This window comes from Mirounga leonina, unplaced genomic scaffold (genome assembly GCF_011800145.1).
Source record: "Mirounga leonina isolate KUSES-001 unplaced genomic scaffold, KU_Mleo_1.0 Mir_168, whole genome shotgun sequence".
NCBI classification, from domain to species: Eukaryota; Metazoa; Chordata; class Mammalia; order Carnivora; family Phocidae; genus Mirounga; species Mirounga leonina.
Genome location: NW_023270426.1, coordinates 75,581,483 through 75,599,122, shown reverse-complemented (window position 1 = coordinate 75,599,122; position 17,640 = coordinate 75,581,483). Strand labels below are relative to the sequence as shown.

Below are 17,640 nucleotides of genomic sequence, written 5' to 3'. Positions count from 1 at the left end.
GTTTCACAGTGCTTACACAGTTTTTCCCATTAGTATGCTAGTGGTTTATGATCTCCTACAGTATAGAGAGATCTTTAAAAAGAAATTTTGAGAATTAAAATAGAAGTTTCATTATTTGTTACCAGTAGGAAATGTGACATTTGATTGGCTTCTAGCAGAAAGATTGGTCGGGTGGGTGGGGTATGTCATACCGTGTAAAGGCACTAGCAGAGCGGGCAAAACTTACAGTCCCCACAGTGTTGGCTGCTGCTCTTCGGGAACCCAGTGACAGGTCATTCTGACCCATCTATCCTCCTCCATCTGACTAATGGGCTGCTAAGTGTCTCCCTTCACTACAGCTTAGCAGCTTCCTCAGATTTAGTGCTCTGCTTTATTTTATTTGAATTCAGTTGACAATCGGTACAGTTCCATCTTCTTATCACTCTCTAGAAATCTACTTTTCTGTGTCTAGTATTCAGTTATTCAATCATTTTGAAAAATGAAGCTGAAATAATTTATAATATTTGACAACGTTCTTGAAATGAAACAAAAAACTAATAAGACAAACTGTGTGCTTTTGTTTGTTTTTTTTCTCAAGCAGCTTGATCTCTTCGCAGCACTGGTTGTTTTCATTTCTGTTATTTTCCTAATACCAGACTGATCTGTTTTTCCAGATAGAGGCTTTTGGTGAAAATATTGACAATAAACATTTGCCTCATATCTTGTTTCAAATTTGAATACGAACAGGACAAAATATTTAAGATCTTTAACTGTTTGATACAATGATAATAAAGCTTTTTACTCCAAACCAGTTTTGAAAAAAATACTTCCCTTTGCACATTTATGTTGACATCTAAAATTTTTTAGCATAAACCCTAAACAATATTGTTTACCCTATCATACCTCTTTGCAATAAAAACATGTTCAAGAATTTAAATATAGGGGCGCCTGGGTGGCTCAGATGGTTAAGCGTTTGCCTTCAGCTCAGGTCATGATCCTGGGGTCCTGGGATCGAGCCCCACATCGGGCTCCTGGCTCAGCAAGGAGCCTGCTTCTCCCTCTCCCTCTGCCTCTCTCCCTGCTCATGCTCTCTCTCTCTCTCTCTGTATTTTTGTGTCTCAAATGAATAAATAAAAATCTTAAAAAAAAAAAAAGCATTTAAATATAAAAAAATTGACTTAGAGTTAAAATTGTTTGTAGCAACCAGTTAATAAAAACAAATTTATGAATGTTGATAAATATTGAAACATAAAGTAAAATTTGACCAGAAATGTATTTCTTAATGAGATAGAGGGAGACTTTTTTCCTTCCTTATTATGTTTATGAGTGAATTCTATTTATTCCTAAAATGAGATATAGCTCAACATCAGTTTTGTTTTTCATCTTTATGAATGTAAGCTTGAGAAACCTTGTTCACATAATAAATTGATGGGGATAGAAGGAGTTTATCATAGCAATGTTACTTAGTTTTTCTGAGATATTTGCCAAAATCACATCAACTTGACAGATTGTCTAGATCCTCCAATTTTTTTTGAAAGCAGATGACTGGAACCTACCTACAAAAATGTTATTCAGTCATTACTTCAGTTTGACCCCAGTATTTCAGATTGTCCATTTGATTGGGTAAGAAGTATGCTTTTATTTATAAAGTGAGGAAAAGGTTAATATAAAAAGGAATATGGTAACTGAGAACCAGCATGGTACTTTGATGCAGGTACATTCTTAGGCAGATCAGTTTGAGGAAAGGTTATAAAAGAAAGTTAACTGGATTGAAATTGAGTCTCTTAAGACTCTCCATGCCCATGGACCTCTGGAAAGTCTTTACACACTTACAGAGCACCTCATATACACTGGGTTATCGGCTTTAGGAAAGTAGTACATGAGGTAAGAGCATGTGCTTTTGAGTTAGATAGATTCATTTAGGCTCTGTGACCTTGCACCGTTCATTTAACCTCCTTAAGTTTCAGGTCCTTATCTACAAATTGGGAATAATAAAATTTACCTTATGGATCATTGTGACATTATGTTAAAGCACTTAGTAACATAGCTGGTGCAGTGTAAGCTCTCAATAAATGGCTGTATTGAAAGGTCAGATCAGTCAAACAGGTGGTAATCATCTAGCAAATCTGGTTCAGTGATATTCAAAATCAGTGTGAAATCACTTGTTATAAATCTTCATTCTTAAACTAAATTGTGTTTTATTCTTTAAAAACTAAATTTTGTACTGACAAAAGATTATGCTACTTTAAACCTAAGTATATTCCAGTTGTGCTATTTAGTCCATCTTGTTGTCTTTCTAACACTTGGACTAACTTATGAAAATATATTATACTGCCTGAGGTATAGATAGATTTTTGTATTTTTATGGATTTTCATAGCAGTGTTTTTAAATCAGTCTCTCTTACTCTTGTTGCTTATAAGTGACTCCACATCACCTTAAGTATTTGTCAGTACCAAGCCAATAAATTATTTTTACATATGTGAAATTCCAGGTATGTATTAGCACTGCAAATGTGCAGATAATCATCAGAAAGGAATAATGAACCTATTGAGACAAACATGTATCAAAGCGTAAGTATCCTACCAAAAATGGAACTTGCTATAAATAGTATCCCCCCCTTTTTTTAATGTGTGGTATTAGATGAATTCTTACAGTCTGTCTTGAGAAGTACACAGGGAATCGGAGGAGATTCGTGATTATAGTTATATGAGAAAGAAGGGACATTTTCTGTTTCCTGATGGGAAAGTTTAAAGAATTGTTAACTATAATTGGGGGATTAGAGTAACAAGGATTTACTTAGGAATAAAGATATTTCTAAAGAATATAGAAAAAGCACATATAAGGAATGGCCACCACATGTCAGGCTCAGATCGCCTAAGAAAGAATCCCCACTCCACTCCAGGGCTGGGATTCACACTTTGATGGAGATGGCACAGCTGTGGCTTGCTGAGTGGCAGAGAAGTCACTGTAGTGCTACACTGGCAGAACTTGCTGGAAATCAGCCCTGGGGTGCTGCCGGGGAAAGTTATTTATAGGGAGATGTCTAACTGGAAGCACTGTGCTGCAGAATTGTCCAGGGTGGATGCTGGGGAAGCTACTGGCCACTGAGCGCTGCTGGCAGCATGCATTACAAGAGCTCGATGCTGGAGAAGCTGTGGGTATTGCAGAAATCTGCTGCTGGAGAAAACCACGCATGCCATGGAAGCCTATGTCAAGCAGGCACACTGGGATGAGAAGCAAAGCCGTTTTCCTTCTGCAGTGTCTCTGCAGCGTCTTCGATGAACAAAGTTTAATTAATGCTGTGACAGCTATCAGAGGAAAATACTTAAATAGCCCAAATCCATTTTCACAGAGCTGGCAAAAACAGTGAATTTGGATTTGAGGAGCAGTAATTGATAACTGGAGAACCAATTGGAACTGGATCCCAAATACACCTTTCTACACACATTTGAACTCCCTTCAACAGCAATGCGACTATTCCACCTAATGAGATATAGATAGCTATTCTTAAAATGAAGTTTTCACCCTTTCTCAAGAATGAGCAGATGAACAGACTCCCAAGGGTCATTATATCCATCACTAAATATTAATTACTCTACAAATTCAGTCAGGCACACTGAATATTCTCTTACATAAAGATTAAATTGTAAAGTTAACTGCTATATGAAATAAAAATGGGAAGGAGAGAGAAAAAGAAAATGGTTAGCAGATACAAGTAAACACATAACAAGCAGATAGAAAATATGCAAAACCTCCCAGTCCTTGTTTTTATATTTGGTCACAGGCTATAATTGATAGCTGTGGTTTCCTTCTTCGGGAACCCATTCCATGTTTTCTGTGCCTTTGGCAAGAATCTCAGCTGGTTAGGATTCTTTACTTGGTGGAGTGACCCGAACCTACATTCCTGAAGAGTATGTGTTCTCAATCATCCTGCCCTTTTTTTTGGATGTTGTCATTTTCTGATAACTTCACTGTTGGGCATAGATGTAATACGAGATGTACACTCCAAGCGAGATTATCACAGGATTCTCAAGTTGAGGAAAGCTGGTCTGTGGAGGGTACATAGAAGCACTACTGAAAAAAGGAGGCTCTGAGTGACTTGGGTATTCAAAATAGTCTGTTTCCTCTGAGTCCAACCAGATGTTCCCATTTTAAGTATCAGAATCCTGATTGAACCAATCAGTGACACAAGTTTTGAGAAACTTGACAAGACAGAATTAAACTCTCCTTTTCATTTAGCAGTTCACACAATTATATTTTGTGTTTGATTTTCAGAGATAAGATGTTCTAGGGCTGTCATGGAAACTGTGGTTCTTACATAGTACCTGGCTCTGAGAGTTGATGGGCCCGGGTTTGTCTTTTTACCTTCGGATGTGAGCCTGGGCACTCTAAAGGATTCCATCCCACATTAGATTTTATAGTCGTCATTATTGCCATAAGGTCAAGTGCAGCAGGCACCTGGGCTCCCAAGACACATGTATTAGTTTGCACTTCATTGCAATGGATCGCAGTGGTAGTTTGATTGTGATTAATGTGATTATTTGTAATCAGGCTTTGGATTGATAACATTCCATTCCTGTTGGCCAGGAGCAGGAATAGCAGCTTTACAGAATAATCTGAGGACTGAGGTAGAGCACACACACCCCACCCGAGCCTCCGCCCCGGGCTGAGATCCAGACTGTTGGGGAGGGCACAGCCATGGCTCTTGGAGAAGTGCTTGTGCGACTCTGCTGGCAGAACTTGCTGGAAATCTGCCCTCTGGAGTGCTAGAGAAACTTTATAGGGAGGTGACTAACTGGAAGCACACCGCTGCAAAGCCACCCAAGATAGGTGCCAGGGGAAGCTGCTGGCCACCTTACACTGCATTGGTCAGGCTCTGGAGAAATGGCATGTGCTTTTGGAGCCAGGCGCTGGAGAAGCCACTCACACTAGAGGAGCCTCGTGCTGGAGAGGTCATCTGTGATGCAGAAGCCCACGATAGGGAACCCTTAACAATGCTACTAGGGCCTGGCCAGCAAGCCCACTAGAACCAAGAAGCAAAGTCCTTCTGTGAGAGCTCTCTAGAGCCCTCTACTGACAAAACCTAAGGTCATGCTGGCCAACAAGAGAAAAATATTCAAAAGGCCCAGATCTGTTTTAACAGAACAGAAATGAAAGGTGAATTTGGAGCTATGAGTCAGTAATTCCTTTTCTGGCACACCGTTTTTCTTTTTGCAGTCTCTGCAAATTCAGAGTCAAATTGGTGTTCAGTATTATTAACTATATTAACTAACTCTTATGATGAACCTTTTTTGCTTTCTCCTTTTTTAGTTCTGACTTTGCTTAGGCCTTGGCCCTGGCCTCTATTGTAAGTCATCTCAAATCCTTTTTGGAAAGACAGAATTCATTGTGCGATTATCTGGGCTAAATCCTGAAGAGTATACCAAAGGTTATGTCTGCCATCCAAGAGAGGGCAATATTAACCGTCAGGCAGAATCCTCCTCCTACATGGGAGGCCCAGTTTGCTTTTTATTGTGGTAACATACACATAATGTAAAATTTATCCCTCTAACCATTATTGAGTGTACAGTTAAGTAGCGTTAAGTACATAGTAAACAGTAACTCCCTACTCCCTCCTCTCCCCAACCCACGGCAGCCACCATTCTACTTTACGTCTCTGTGAGTTTTACTACTTTAGGTTCCTCGTTTAAGTGGAATCATACTGTATTTATTCTTCTGTGACTAGTTCATTTCACTTAGCATATGCCTTAGAGGTTCATCTGTATTGTGGCATGTGTCAGAATTTCCTATTGAAAGCTGAATAATATTTCATTGTATGTATATATCACATTTTTCTCAGCTTTATTGAGGTATAAGTGACATATAACATTGTGTAAGTTTAAGGTATACAGAGTGTTGGTTTGATACACTTACATAGAGCAAAATGATTATCACTTTAGGGTTAGTTAACACCTCCATCACCTCACATAATTTCCATTTCTTGTGGTAAGAACATTTAAGACTTTTACTCTCAGAAACTTTCAGGTATATAATACAGTATTGTTAATTATATCATCATGTTATACATTAGATCCCCAGAATTTATTCATCCTATAACTGGAAGTGTGTACCCTTTGGCCACCATCTCCCCGCTTTCCCTATTCCTCACCATTCTGCTCTCTGTTTCTGTGAGTTCAGGTTTTTCAGATTCCACATGTAAGTTATATGATACGGTACTTACGTTCTCTGACTTACTTCACTTAGGATTTTTTTTTTCCTTTCTTATGGCTGAATAATATTCCAGTGTGTATATATAGGTACCTCATCTTTATCCATTCATCCGTTGATGGACACTTAGGTTGTTTATCTTGGCTATTGTGAATAATACTGCAGTGAACATAAGAGTGCAGATACCTCTTCAAGATCCTGATTTCATTTTCTTTAGGTATATACTCAGAAGTGAAATTGTTGGATCATATGGTAGTCCTATTAACTTTTGGAGGAACTTTTATACTGTTGTCTGTACCAGTTTACATTCCCACCAACAGTCCCCAAGGGGTTCCCTTATCTCCACATCTCTGCCAACACTTGACTATTTCTTCTCTTTTTGGTGATAGCCATTGTAACAGTTGTGAAGTGATACCTCATTGTGATTTTGATTTGCATTTCTTTGATGATTAGTGATGTTGAGCATCTTTTCGTGTACTTATTCATTTGTATGTCTTTGGGAAAATGTTCATTTCCTCTACCCATTTTTAAATTTCTTTTTTTTTTTTTTTACTGAGTTGTATGAGTTCCTTATATGTTTCAGATATCAACGCCTTATCAGATATATGATTTGCAAATATTTTCCTGCACTCTAGTTTAGCTTTTCATTTTGTTAATGGTTTCTTTTGTCATGCAGAGCTTTTTAATTTAATGTAGTCCACTTATTTTTGTTATTGTTGCTGTGATTTTGTTGTCATACCCAAAAAATCATTGGCAAGCTCGGTGTCAAGCACCAGTGTTTTCTTCTAGAAATTTTATGGTTTCAGATCTTATGTTTAAGTCCTTAATCCATTTGGAGTTAATTTTTGTGAGTGGTGTTAAGGTAGAGGTCCAGTTTCATGCATGCAGTTATCCTTCTGCATGTGATTATCCGGTTTTTCTAGTATCATTTATTGAAGACAGTATCCTTTCCCAGTGAATATTCCTGGCTCCCTTGTCAAAAATGTTAATTGTCCATATATGCCAGGATTTATTTCTGGGTTCTTGATTCTGTTCCACTGGTCTGTGTGTCTGTTTTTATGCCAGTACCATATTGTTTTTGATTACTACAGTTTTGTAGCACAGTTTGAAATCAGAAAGTGATGCCTCCAGCTTTGTTCTTTGCTTTGGCCATTCAGGGTCTTTAGTGGTTCCATACAGATTTTAGGATTTTTTTCTATTTCTGTGAAAAATGCCATTGAAATTTTGATAGGAATTGCATTAAGTCTGTAGATTGCTTTGGGTAGTATGGACATTTTAATTTTTCCAGTTCCTTAATATGGAATATCTTTCCATTATATCTTCAGTCTCCTACATCTTTCAATTTTCAGTAAACAGAATCTTTCACCTTCTTGGTTAAGTTTATTCCTAAGTATTTTATTGCTTTTGATGCATTGTGATTGGAATTGTTTTCTTTATCTCTTTTTCGGATACTTCATTGTTAATGTGTAGAAACACAACTGATTCCTATATCTTGATTTTGTACCATACAGCTTCCCTGAATTTGTTGATTAGTCCTAACAGCTTTTTGGTGGAGTCCTTAGGATTTTCTGTATAAAAGATGACATCTGCAGACAAATACACCTTTCCAATTTGGATGCTTTTTATTCCTTTTCTTGCCTGATTGCTCTGGCTAGGACTTTCAGTACTGTGTTGAATAGGAGTGGTGAGAGTGGGCGTTCTTGATCTTAAAAGCTTTCAGCCTCTCACTGTTGCTTATGATATTAGCTCTGGTCTTGTCATATATGGGTACTTAATTATGTTGAGGTACATTTCTTCTATACCTAATTTGTTGAGAGCTTTTATCATGAAAGAAGGATGTTTTGTCAAATGTTTTTTTCTGTATATATTAAGATGATCATATTTTTATCTCTTATTCTATAAATGTGGTATATCACATTTATTGATTTGCATATGTTGCAGCCATTCTTGCATCCAGGGATAAATCCCACTTAATTGTGGTGTATGATCCTTTTCATGTGCTGTTGAGTTCAGCTTGCTAGTATTTAGTTGAGGATTTTTTTTTTTTTTTAAGATTTTATTTATTTATTTGAGACAGAATGAGAGAGAGAGAGAGCACATGAGAGGGGGGAGGGTCAGAGGGAGAAGCAGACTCCCTGCAGAGCAGGGAGCCCGATGCGGGACTCGATCCAGGGACTCCAGGATCATGACCTGAGCCGAAAGCAGTCGCTTAACCAACTGAGCCACCCAGGCGCCCTAGTTGAGGATTTTTACATCTATGTTCATCAGGGTTATTGGGCTGTAATTTTCTTTCTTATGTCCTAATCTGACTTTGGCATCAAGATAATGCTGGCTTCAAAAAATGAGTTTGAGACCTTGGAAAGGATTGGCTTTAATTCTTTAAATGTTCGATAGGATTTTCCAGGGAAACCATCTGATCCTGGGCTTTTCTTTGTTGGGAAATTTTTGAGTACTGATTGAATAGTCTTACTTATGTTAGTCTGTTCAGATTTTCTATTTCTTCTTGATGTCAGCATGTTGTGTATGTTTCTAGGAGTCTATCCATTTCTTGTGGGTTATCCAATCTGTTGGTGTATAATTATTCATGGTAGTCTCCTATGATCCTTTATTTTTGTAGTGTCAGTTGTAAGTCCTCTTCTTTCATTTCTCATTTTATTTGAGTCTTTTCTTCTTTTTTAGTCTAACTAAAAGATTTATCATTTTGGTGTTGTTTTTTTTCCAAAAAACCAGCTCTTAGTTTTGATATTTTATATTATTTTTCTGATGTCTATTTCATTTATTTCTGCTCTAGTATTTGTTATTTCTTTCTGCCAACTTTTGACTTTGTTTTTCTTCTTTTTCTATTTCCTTAAAGTGTAAAGTTAGGTTGTTTATTTGAGATCTTTTTTTTTTTTTTAATGTAGGCATTTATTACTATAAACTTCCCTCTCAGAACTGCTTTTGCTTCATCCTATACGTTTTGACATGTTTCCATTTGCTTTTGTTTCAAGATATTTTTTTATTTCTTCTTTTACCCATTGGTTGTTCGGGAGTGTGTTGTTTAATTTTCACATATTTATAAATTTTCCCATTTTCTTTCTATTGTTGATTTTTTTGTTTCTTGCCATTTTGGTCAGAAAGAGAGTTGGTATGATTTCAGTCTTCTTAAATTTGCTAAGACTTGTTTTGTAACCTGTCATATGATCTATCCTAGAGAATATTTTGTGTGCGCTGGAGTAGAATGTGTAGTCTGTTGCTATTATATGGAATTTTCTGTATATTCTTAGATCTGTTTTATCTAAAGTATACTTCAGGTCTGATGTTTTCTTTTTCATTTTCTATCTGGGTGATCCATTCTTTAAAGTGAGGTATTAAAGTCCCCTACTATTATTTATTGTTGTATAATCTCACTTCAGATCTGCTTTTATTTGCTTAATATACTTAGGCTCTCTAATGTTGGGTGCATGTTTATTTGTCATTACTATATCCTCTTGATGAATTGACCCTTTATCATTAAAAAATAACCTTCTTTGTCACTTGTTACCACTTTTGGCCTGAAGTCTATTTTTTCTGATACAAGTGTAGCTACCCCTGCTCTCTTTGGTTTCCATTTGCATGGAATTTCTTTTTCCATCCCTTTACTTTGAGCCTGTGTGTCCTTAAAGCTGAAGTGGGTCTCTTGTAGGCAGCATATAGTTGGGTCTTGCTTTTTCAGTCCAGCCAGCCACTCTGTGCCTTTTGCCTAGAGAATTTGGTACATTTACATTTACAATAATTATTAATAAGTAAGGACTTAACTAATACCATCTTATTAATTGTTGTCTAGCTCTTTTGTAGTTCTCTTTTTCCTTTCTCCCTCTCTTGCTGCCTTCTTTTGTGACTCGATTTTCCATAGTGGTATTGTTTGATTTCCTTCTCTTTATCGTTTGTGAATCTAACATAGATTTGTGCTTTGTGGTTACAGTGAGGCTTGCATAAAATATCTTAACACTGTATTTTATACTGATAACAACTAATATTACATACAAAAACTCTGTTCTTATTCCTCCCTTTTATATTTTTGTTGTTATAGTTTACCTCTTTTTATATTGTATACCATTAACAAGTTATTGTAGCTATAGTGATAACTCTTGTCCTTTAACCTTTATACTAGTATAAAGCAGTTGACACATTACCACATTATAGTGTCATAATACTCTGAATTTGACTATATACTTTACCAACCTCATTTTGTTTATCCATTCATCTGTTGATGGGTATTTGGGTTTCTCCCTTTCAGGTCCCATGAATACAGGTCCCACCTATAGTTCTAATTTAATTGTAGCCGGAAGGGCTAATCAAGCCACAAAAGGATTATACTAGGCGGTCATATGATCTGTTGTTCCTTTCATCCTTGTTAGAATAGTAGCTTTATATAGACATTGAACCCCTAATAAAGTTCACATCCCAGATAATCTAGTAATATTAGTGAACTAGTCATGTGGGTTTGCTGATTCTATGCCAGTGATAGATATAGCCATTCAGGAATACATTATTTGCTTCTATGCCTTTAACATCATCTGGTAACCTTATCTTTCAAAGGTTGAGCCTGTCCAAAAGTGTTTACTTTCTTTCATGTTATTGATTGCACACAGGAACTCCTAAGTTGGAAGAGGTAACCACTCTTCTGAAGATACAAAAATGGTGGGCAAGTAGACGATTATTGAGACAAGATAGATTTTTGTTGTTCTTGTGAAAAGTTTGGTGCTTTTTTTGGTGTGTTTTTTGATGTTTTGGTGTGATGGTGGTTCCTTTTGGGAGGAGACAAAAAGGACAGGGGACTGAAGCAGAAGAGAATAGTGATGCATATAATTTTGAAAGATACCTCAAAAAATAGGTTTTTTTTTAGTTTTAAAGTGTTTTCTAACAAGGAACTGTGACTTCTTTTTCAGACTGCACTGGCACATTTAGAGTCTCTTGCAGTGGATGTTGAGGTGGCCAATCCACCAGCCAGTAAGGAAAGCATTGATGGTCTTCCAGAGACCCTTGTTCTTGAAGACCACACTGGTAAGGGCAAAGTTGATCTCTAATGTCAAATGACGCATTGCATGTGTAAGTATATTATCAGTGCACCTGAAAGATAAAATACTGACTGTTAGAAACTTTCATTAGTTTTTCTATGAAACCAAATTCTGACAAACTTTCACCTAGTAGAAGAATATTTTTAACTTATTAAGTCATGGGCTGGAACAAATGTGCCCCAGCCAACTTTTCTACAAAAGCAATATTTATTAAATTCTGAACTGTCATATATTACAGAAACATGTTTGGCAATTACTTTTTCAAAGATTAGTTCTTCTATCATAAGTATCATCTATGAGTTAATATGTTGATTTTCAGTTTTATTAAGATTGAACTCTGTGGGATTGATCACATTATTTTTTGTTTTCAGCAATTGGTCAGGAGCAGTGCTGTCCAATCTGTTGCAGTGAGTATATTAAGGATGATATAGCAACAGAGCTTCCCTGTCACCATTTCTTTCACAAACCTTGTGTCTCAATTTGGCTACAGAAGGTGAGTTTTATTTTTACTTTTTGAAGTTAATATTTTAATAGTTCTCCTGAAAGTTAATGATGATGGTATCTTTTAAGCCTATTTTATTCAGCTACATACTTGCAGTACTTTTTAATTAAGTGTTAAAAATTGATTACGTCTTAGTGATTACAGATTAATGATAATATGAAACTATTTTACTAACATTTCTAAAAAATAAGATAGACAACACTAATTGCTTGACATATTTAATTAGTTTTGGAAATGATTCAGTATCAAAAAATCATTTTAGGATAAAGCTAATTAGATCTTTAATCATATCCCTGAAATGTGTTTTCAAAAATATCATAAGCAAAAAAAAAAAGCCTTTGGCACTACTCAAAGTACTGTAATAATATACAGATATTCTGCTAATACAAATCATTGTCTTTGAAAATGTATATGAGAAGTATGTAATAATCTACCAGGTACCTCCTATTCCAGCTGTATATATTCTCCCTAAATATTTCCCCAGTAATTTTTAACTACATTTGAATCACTTGAGAACAAAAGAGTCTTACTTAAATCCTCTCTGTGAACTCTATTTTTACATAAAGTATGTTTACAGGCAGTAAGGTAGAAATTCCCAAATCACTTTCACAGCTTATTTACTTAGGGATATAACGCCCTCTCTTCCCTACAGCCACTCTCTTCCTTTTCCCCTTCTTTCTCCCTCCCCTCCGTCCTCCTTTCCTTTCTTTCCTTTCTCTTTCTTTGCTGTTCGCTACCCTTCTACTGCCACTTCATGGTTGTCAAAGTTCTACTTAAGATTTGTAAAATCCAATGCAGAAATGTTCACCATTCCATTATAAAATCTGAAGTTTCTCTCGGCTTTCAAGGCCTTCTGCAATCTAGCCCCCAGCCTGTCTGTTTACATTTACTCCTCTGTACATTTGTTTATGTTTGCTTAGCTGGTGTCGTTTTTCCCCTGTACCATCTGTAAGATTAGATGATCTAGATAGGGCCAGCTTAAATTCCACCTTTTTTGTCCTTCATATCCCCTTTATTTAAATTCTCATGGTAGTATCTAAGCCTGAAGAAGGATCTAAATGTTCCTGCTATGTGTCAGGCACTGGTAGATGACCTGTGTATTTTCTCATTTAATTCTCACAATAACTCTGGGACATACTGGGACATATCCTTATTCCCATTTTCCAATGACTTTTACTCATCCAAGGCTACACAGCTGGTATGGGGTTGATGGAGACCACACTCATCTGACTCTAAAATGTTGTTCAGGCCCAGTCCGTATGACAGGTGCACAATAAATGCTTGCTAAATTAAATTCTTGAATTGTAAACATTATATATGTTGTACAGCTTTGAATTGTCATTGACTTGGCTATAACCCCAAGTAATAATCTCCTCGTCTCTTTCCTGTCAAGAAAAAGCCTTTCCTCTGGGGAAAAAATCCCCAAGGTACAAATCTTTGTTTAACAGCATGATTTCTATCAGGGCTGTCTCTTTGGGGGAGAAAACATATTCTCGAGGGGATAATCTATCACCGGATGACACATCTCTATCATCTTTGGTCCAAAGATATACTCAGAGTATGACTGCTTTCCTTGTCCCATCTTCCCTCCTAGCTCTACAGTTGATTTCTTTCATCATTTAGAAGGCACTTAACTCTCCATATCTTTTTGAAAAGGATGGCTAATAAAAAAGGTCTGAGGCCCATCTGTTTTGACATACACTGGAGGCTTCGGTATATGTAAGGGAAGTCCGTCCTAGGGGATGATTTGGTGTTACAAATATGTGAATTAATCAGGTCTGTGGTTTCTCTAATGTAGGCATCATGGAGTAAATAATAAAGCTAATTCAGTTCAGGTGAGGGCATGCACTGTGACTCCTTGCTCACATTCCACCATAGCACCGGTGCTGAGCAAGGAGTGTAGTAGACTCTCTGTTAATCCTGAATGAAAGATGACTGACCTGAAAGGTACAAACACGATTAGGAGACGCTATTCACCCTCAAAGAAATTAGAATCTGATTGGGATAAAGAGGAAATAGCATCACAATTTTGTCTCTCTGGATTGGGTGGGTTTGAAGTTGATTGATTTGTTTTGTTTTTTTAAGTTTTTTGATTTGTTTTTAGGATACCGATACTGGTTTTTTTTCTTTGCTAAGATATTATGTGGCAGTTAGGACCCTTCCTTTGGCTCTGACCTTGTTTTCCTCCCCCTCCAGTCGGGAACATGCCCCGTGTGCCGCCGCCACTTCCCACCTGCCGTCATCGAGGCATCGGCAGCTGCGTCCTCCGAGCCTGACCAGGAGGTCCCCCCTTCTGGCGACAGCTCTGCGGAAGCCCCCTAAACCTTAACCCTTGAATGAGATCACTCTGTCAAAGTCAATCTGCAAATTCCTTCTCAATCTGATGTGCAAATAATTATATATAAATAAATTTAAAATGCTATATATAGTCTATGCCATAGTTTAGAAAGAAGAATATTAACCTTTCTAAACTAAATTTAGGTTCGCAAAAAGTACTAAACATTTTCAAGCTGAATGTTGAAGCAGTGCATCCATTTTCTTTTGTTGAATATGTTGGTATTGTAAAGTCAAGCTTACCAAATTAACTCTCTCCAGAAGAAATAATCATATATGTGGCACATATTATTGGTTTTGTCCGAAGTACTGCCACTAAGTGATTATAATTAAGCTCTCCTATTTGCATCAAATGTGAAGACTGTGATCACAACAGTAGTAAAATTTGGTTTCATTGGAAATAAAAAGAATTCTAAAACATGCTTTTTTCATTGGTTGCTTTGCTTTTGCTATATCAGAACCTCTTGGTTCATAATACTGAGTGGTTTCTTTAGGAAGGTGTCTACTCTTCCATCTTTGTTTAAAATTAGGACTTTTTAGAATGCCAAACCAAGGCCAAAATTTTGGCTTAAACGTCGCAAAATTTTAAAATCTTGAACGTAATCCCCTTGGAATGGTTAGACAGTAAAATTTTTTTTTTTCCTTTTTCTAAATGGTGGATGTGCTTAAAGTAAGGTTAGCAAAGCATGAGTGTTTTACTATGGTTGGTCCTTCTGGTAAGGTTAGTAAAGCTTCTGAACAATCTAGTGTGCTCAGTGTTTGATATGATGAGATGAATTAGATGGCCTTATGAAATCCTTTCTCTCTTTCTGCCTGGTTACAGTTATACTTGAGAATATTCATGGCACATTTGTTAAATAAATACTGGTTTTTTAATTTATAAATTTATAAATAAGTATGTTTATAAATTTATAAATATTAGATACAGTTTGTTTAAAGTAATTTTGGTTCCGAAATATTTTGGAAAGTCTGAAAACATGCATCAAAGTGTTTAAACATTCATTCTGTTGCATCCCAAGAGGAAATCTGATCCTTAAAAAAACTGGAGGGTTAATTGTACCAACCTGTATAAAGCATAAAATTGATGGGGTATAGGACAGATTTGGCCATGTCTTTTTACAACATATCTAAACCTTACTGTGTTGTAATTTATTCCTTTAAAGTATTCCTGAACAACGATTATTCACAATACATTTTCAGCATTTGTTTCTTTACACTAATTTATTTTGATAAAATTATTCACCTGGAAATAAATAATAAAAAGGGGTTGTTTCGAATTAAACTAAACTAAACCCTGGGTGAAAAGGGAGTAGATTATATGATCACCTAGTGACTATGAGCAGGACTGAACATGTAACATGGTTCCTTTCTCTAAAAGGGAAAAGAAGACCCTGACCCCAGATTTACCCTCTAATAAAACAGTTCTGTTCAGACTCTCCTATGAAAGTGAAGAAATGAGCTTTCCTTAGTTGTTTTTATGGGAAATTTGGCCTTTAGGGTCATCCATAATTATATAACCCCAAAATAAGATTGCACAGCTTTCCATTTAGGTGATTACACCCAGTAGGCAAATATGTACAAAGATGGACATAATATTTAACTTCCAGATGTGATTTGCTATCAGTACCGAGAATGATAGCTGTTAGAATACCACATTTGAGCAAGTAAAATTGTAAAGCACGTAGTGAGTGTACATCCATCTGAGTAGTACATTGATTATTTAGTTTGGACACGTAAAAGGAAAATTTATATGGCTTCCCAAATGCAAAATTACATTTTATTTGTGTAATTTCTCTGAGTATTTATATTCCATCTCTTTTCTCCATTCTTAAATGAATTTTCACTGTTGGCACATTTGAGGCTTAAATATAAGGAACATAACACTTGCATTCTAATTTTTGCATATATTGTAAATGTGTGTCTGGTATTTACAGCAAAATACTGTGTATCCTTTTATGGGTAAAACAAAACTGAACATTGCATGCATGTAATGTGGTGACTTTGTAATTTAGGGGTTCTTTGGGGCTTCTGTGACTTTGGAAATGCTTACATTCAGGCCTTAATGTTGCATTAGCTAGCATGTTTTCCTTCTGATGTATATAGTCACTGTTGTATAAACTAATCTTTGCTTGTTTTCTACTCTGTGATCTTTCCATACCATATTTCATTGATGATCAGTTAGTGTCAAGGAGTCAAATCAGATTAAAATTAATTCTCATGTGTATATTGTGGAACTTTGTGACTAGTGTGATTTTTTATTTTTTCTTTTCTTTTTCTTGTTTCTTTTTTGTTGTTTGTTTCCTTTAAGTAATACTGATCAGTTGTGATGCGTACTGGTTAAACTGACATTGCTACAGATTGCTCTGTAGTAAGCCACAAATTATATTTAGGCAGTATTAAGGGCCATCAGTTTTCTTCTCCTAGTAGCAGCTGTCCCAAAGAAAATATTTCTTCTTTGCCTGTTAAGAGTTAGCTATTATCTGCCAGTTGTTAAGAGGTTTTGGTTCCAAACTCAGCCAGTAGTGTTGAGAGCTGAACTTAAGATAGCGGTTGTACTTTTTGCTTTCCATCTGTTTCTATCCTTCATTCTTGGCTCCCTACTATCTATAAACAGCTGCTATGAAGGAGAAAAGTTGAGTAAGAGTTGGCTTAAAAAAAATTTTTTTTAAGAAAATTCAGATTTTAGGATTTTCATGGTAACAAGTTGATACAAGCAAAGGTAGAAAAGTTCAGATACCAAAATATTGTTTGATCCTCTGAAATACTGTTTGATCCTTTTGAAAAAGTTAAGAATATATGAAGGTAAATTAGGAATAAGTATAAATATTGGTAAAAATAATTGTTTCTCTTATTTCTCTATGTTAAGTGACTTGACTTAATTTTATTTTTTTTAAACATTTTCTTTTCCTTGTAATATGAATGCTGATATTTAAAGGTAGATCCATGTGGTTTTCTGTTGTGTTTCTTAATTGTTTATCTCTGAGCTAACTAACTCTTAAGATTATTTGTGATTTGGATTTATATATAAGCTGTTAAATATATATGAACTGTTAAAATGGAATGCAAGTTTTCAAAAGCCCAGGTCTAAGTGTATTGATTGGTTTATTGTTCAACAACCCCAGTCCATCATTTTCCGTGTAAATCATAAACAATAAACAGGATGTACTCAGTGGTCATTTCTAATATTTAATTGTGCAGTCACATCACTTCTATAATTTAAACCCCTAGAGGATTTAGCATTAATGGCAAAGAACACAGCTATTAAAAAAGCCTGGAATAGGTGCCTGGGCACATGATTTCATAGTCCTTGAACTGTGACCCAGGAAGGCCCTAACAGCCCAGCTATACAGAAGTTGTTGATGGACTTCTAGAAGGGCTCTGAAGGAGTAGTCCCTGCCCTCTCCTGCCTAAATGTTCTCAGCAATCCTGTGGGTTCAGCAGAGCCTGATTTCCACACTGACTCAGGGCTGCATAGTTCTGTTCTGACTCAAAGTTCTGGGACAGAGGCCCACCTCGCCTCAGTGGCTTCCTCCAGATCAGGCATAGAACTGTTACCAAATCTACCTGTTGAGGAAGAT

At 36.2% G+C, this 17,640-nt stretch overlaps 1 protein-coding gene across 1 annotated transcript in view; it reads left to right on the top strand.

Moving 5' to 3' along the window:
- Window positions 1-17,241, top strand: part of PJA2 (praja ring finger ubiquitin ligase 2) — a 71,281-nt gene extending 54,040 nt beyond the window's left edge. The window contains exons 8-10 of the mRNA XM_035015026.1: window positions 11,098-11,212; window positions 11,598-11,719; window positions 13,925-17,241. Coding sequence (XP_034870917.1) covers window positions 11,098-11,212; window positions 11,598-11,719; window positions 13,925-14,050 — 363 coding nt within the window. The 3' untranslated portion in view covers window positions 14,051-17,241. The remainder of the gene's footprint in view (window positions 1-11,097; window positions 11,213-11,597; window positions 11,720-13,924) is intronic.
- Window positions 17,242-17,640: the final 399 nt, after the last annotated feature.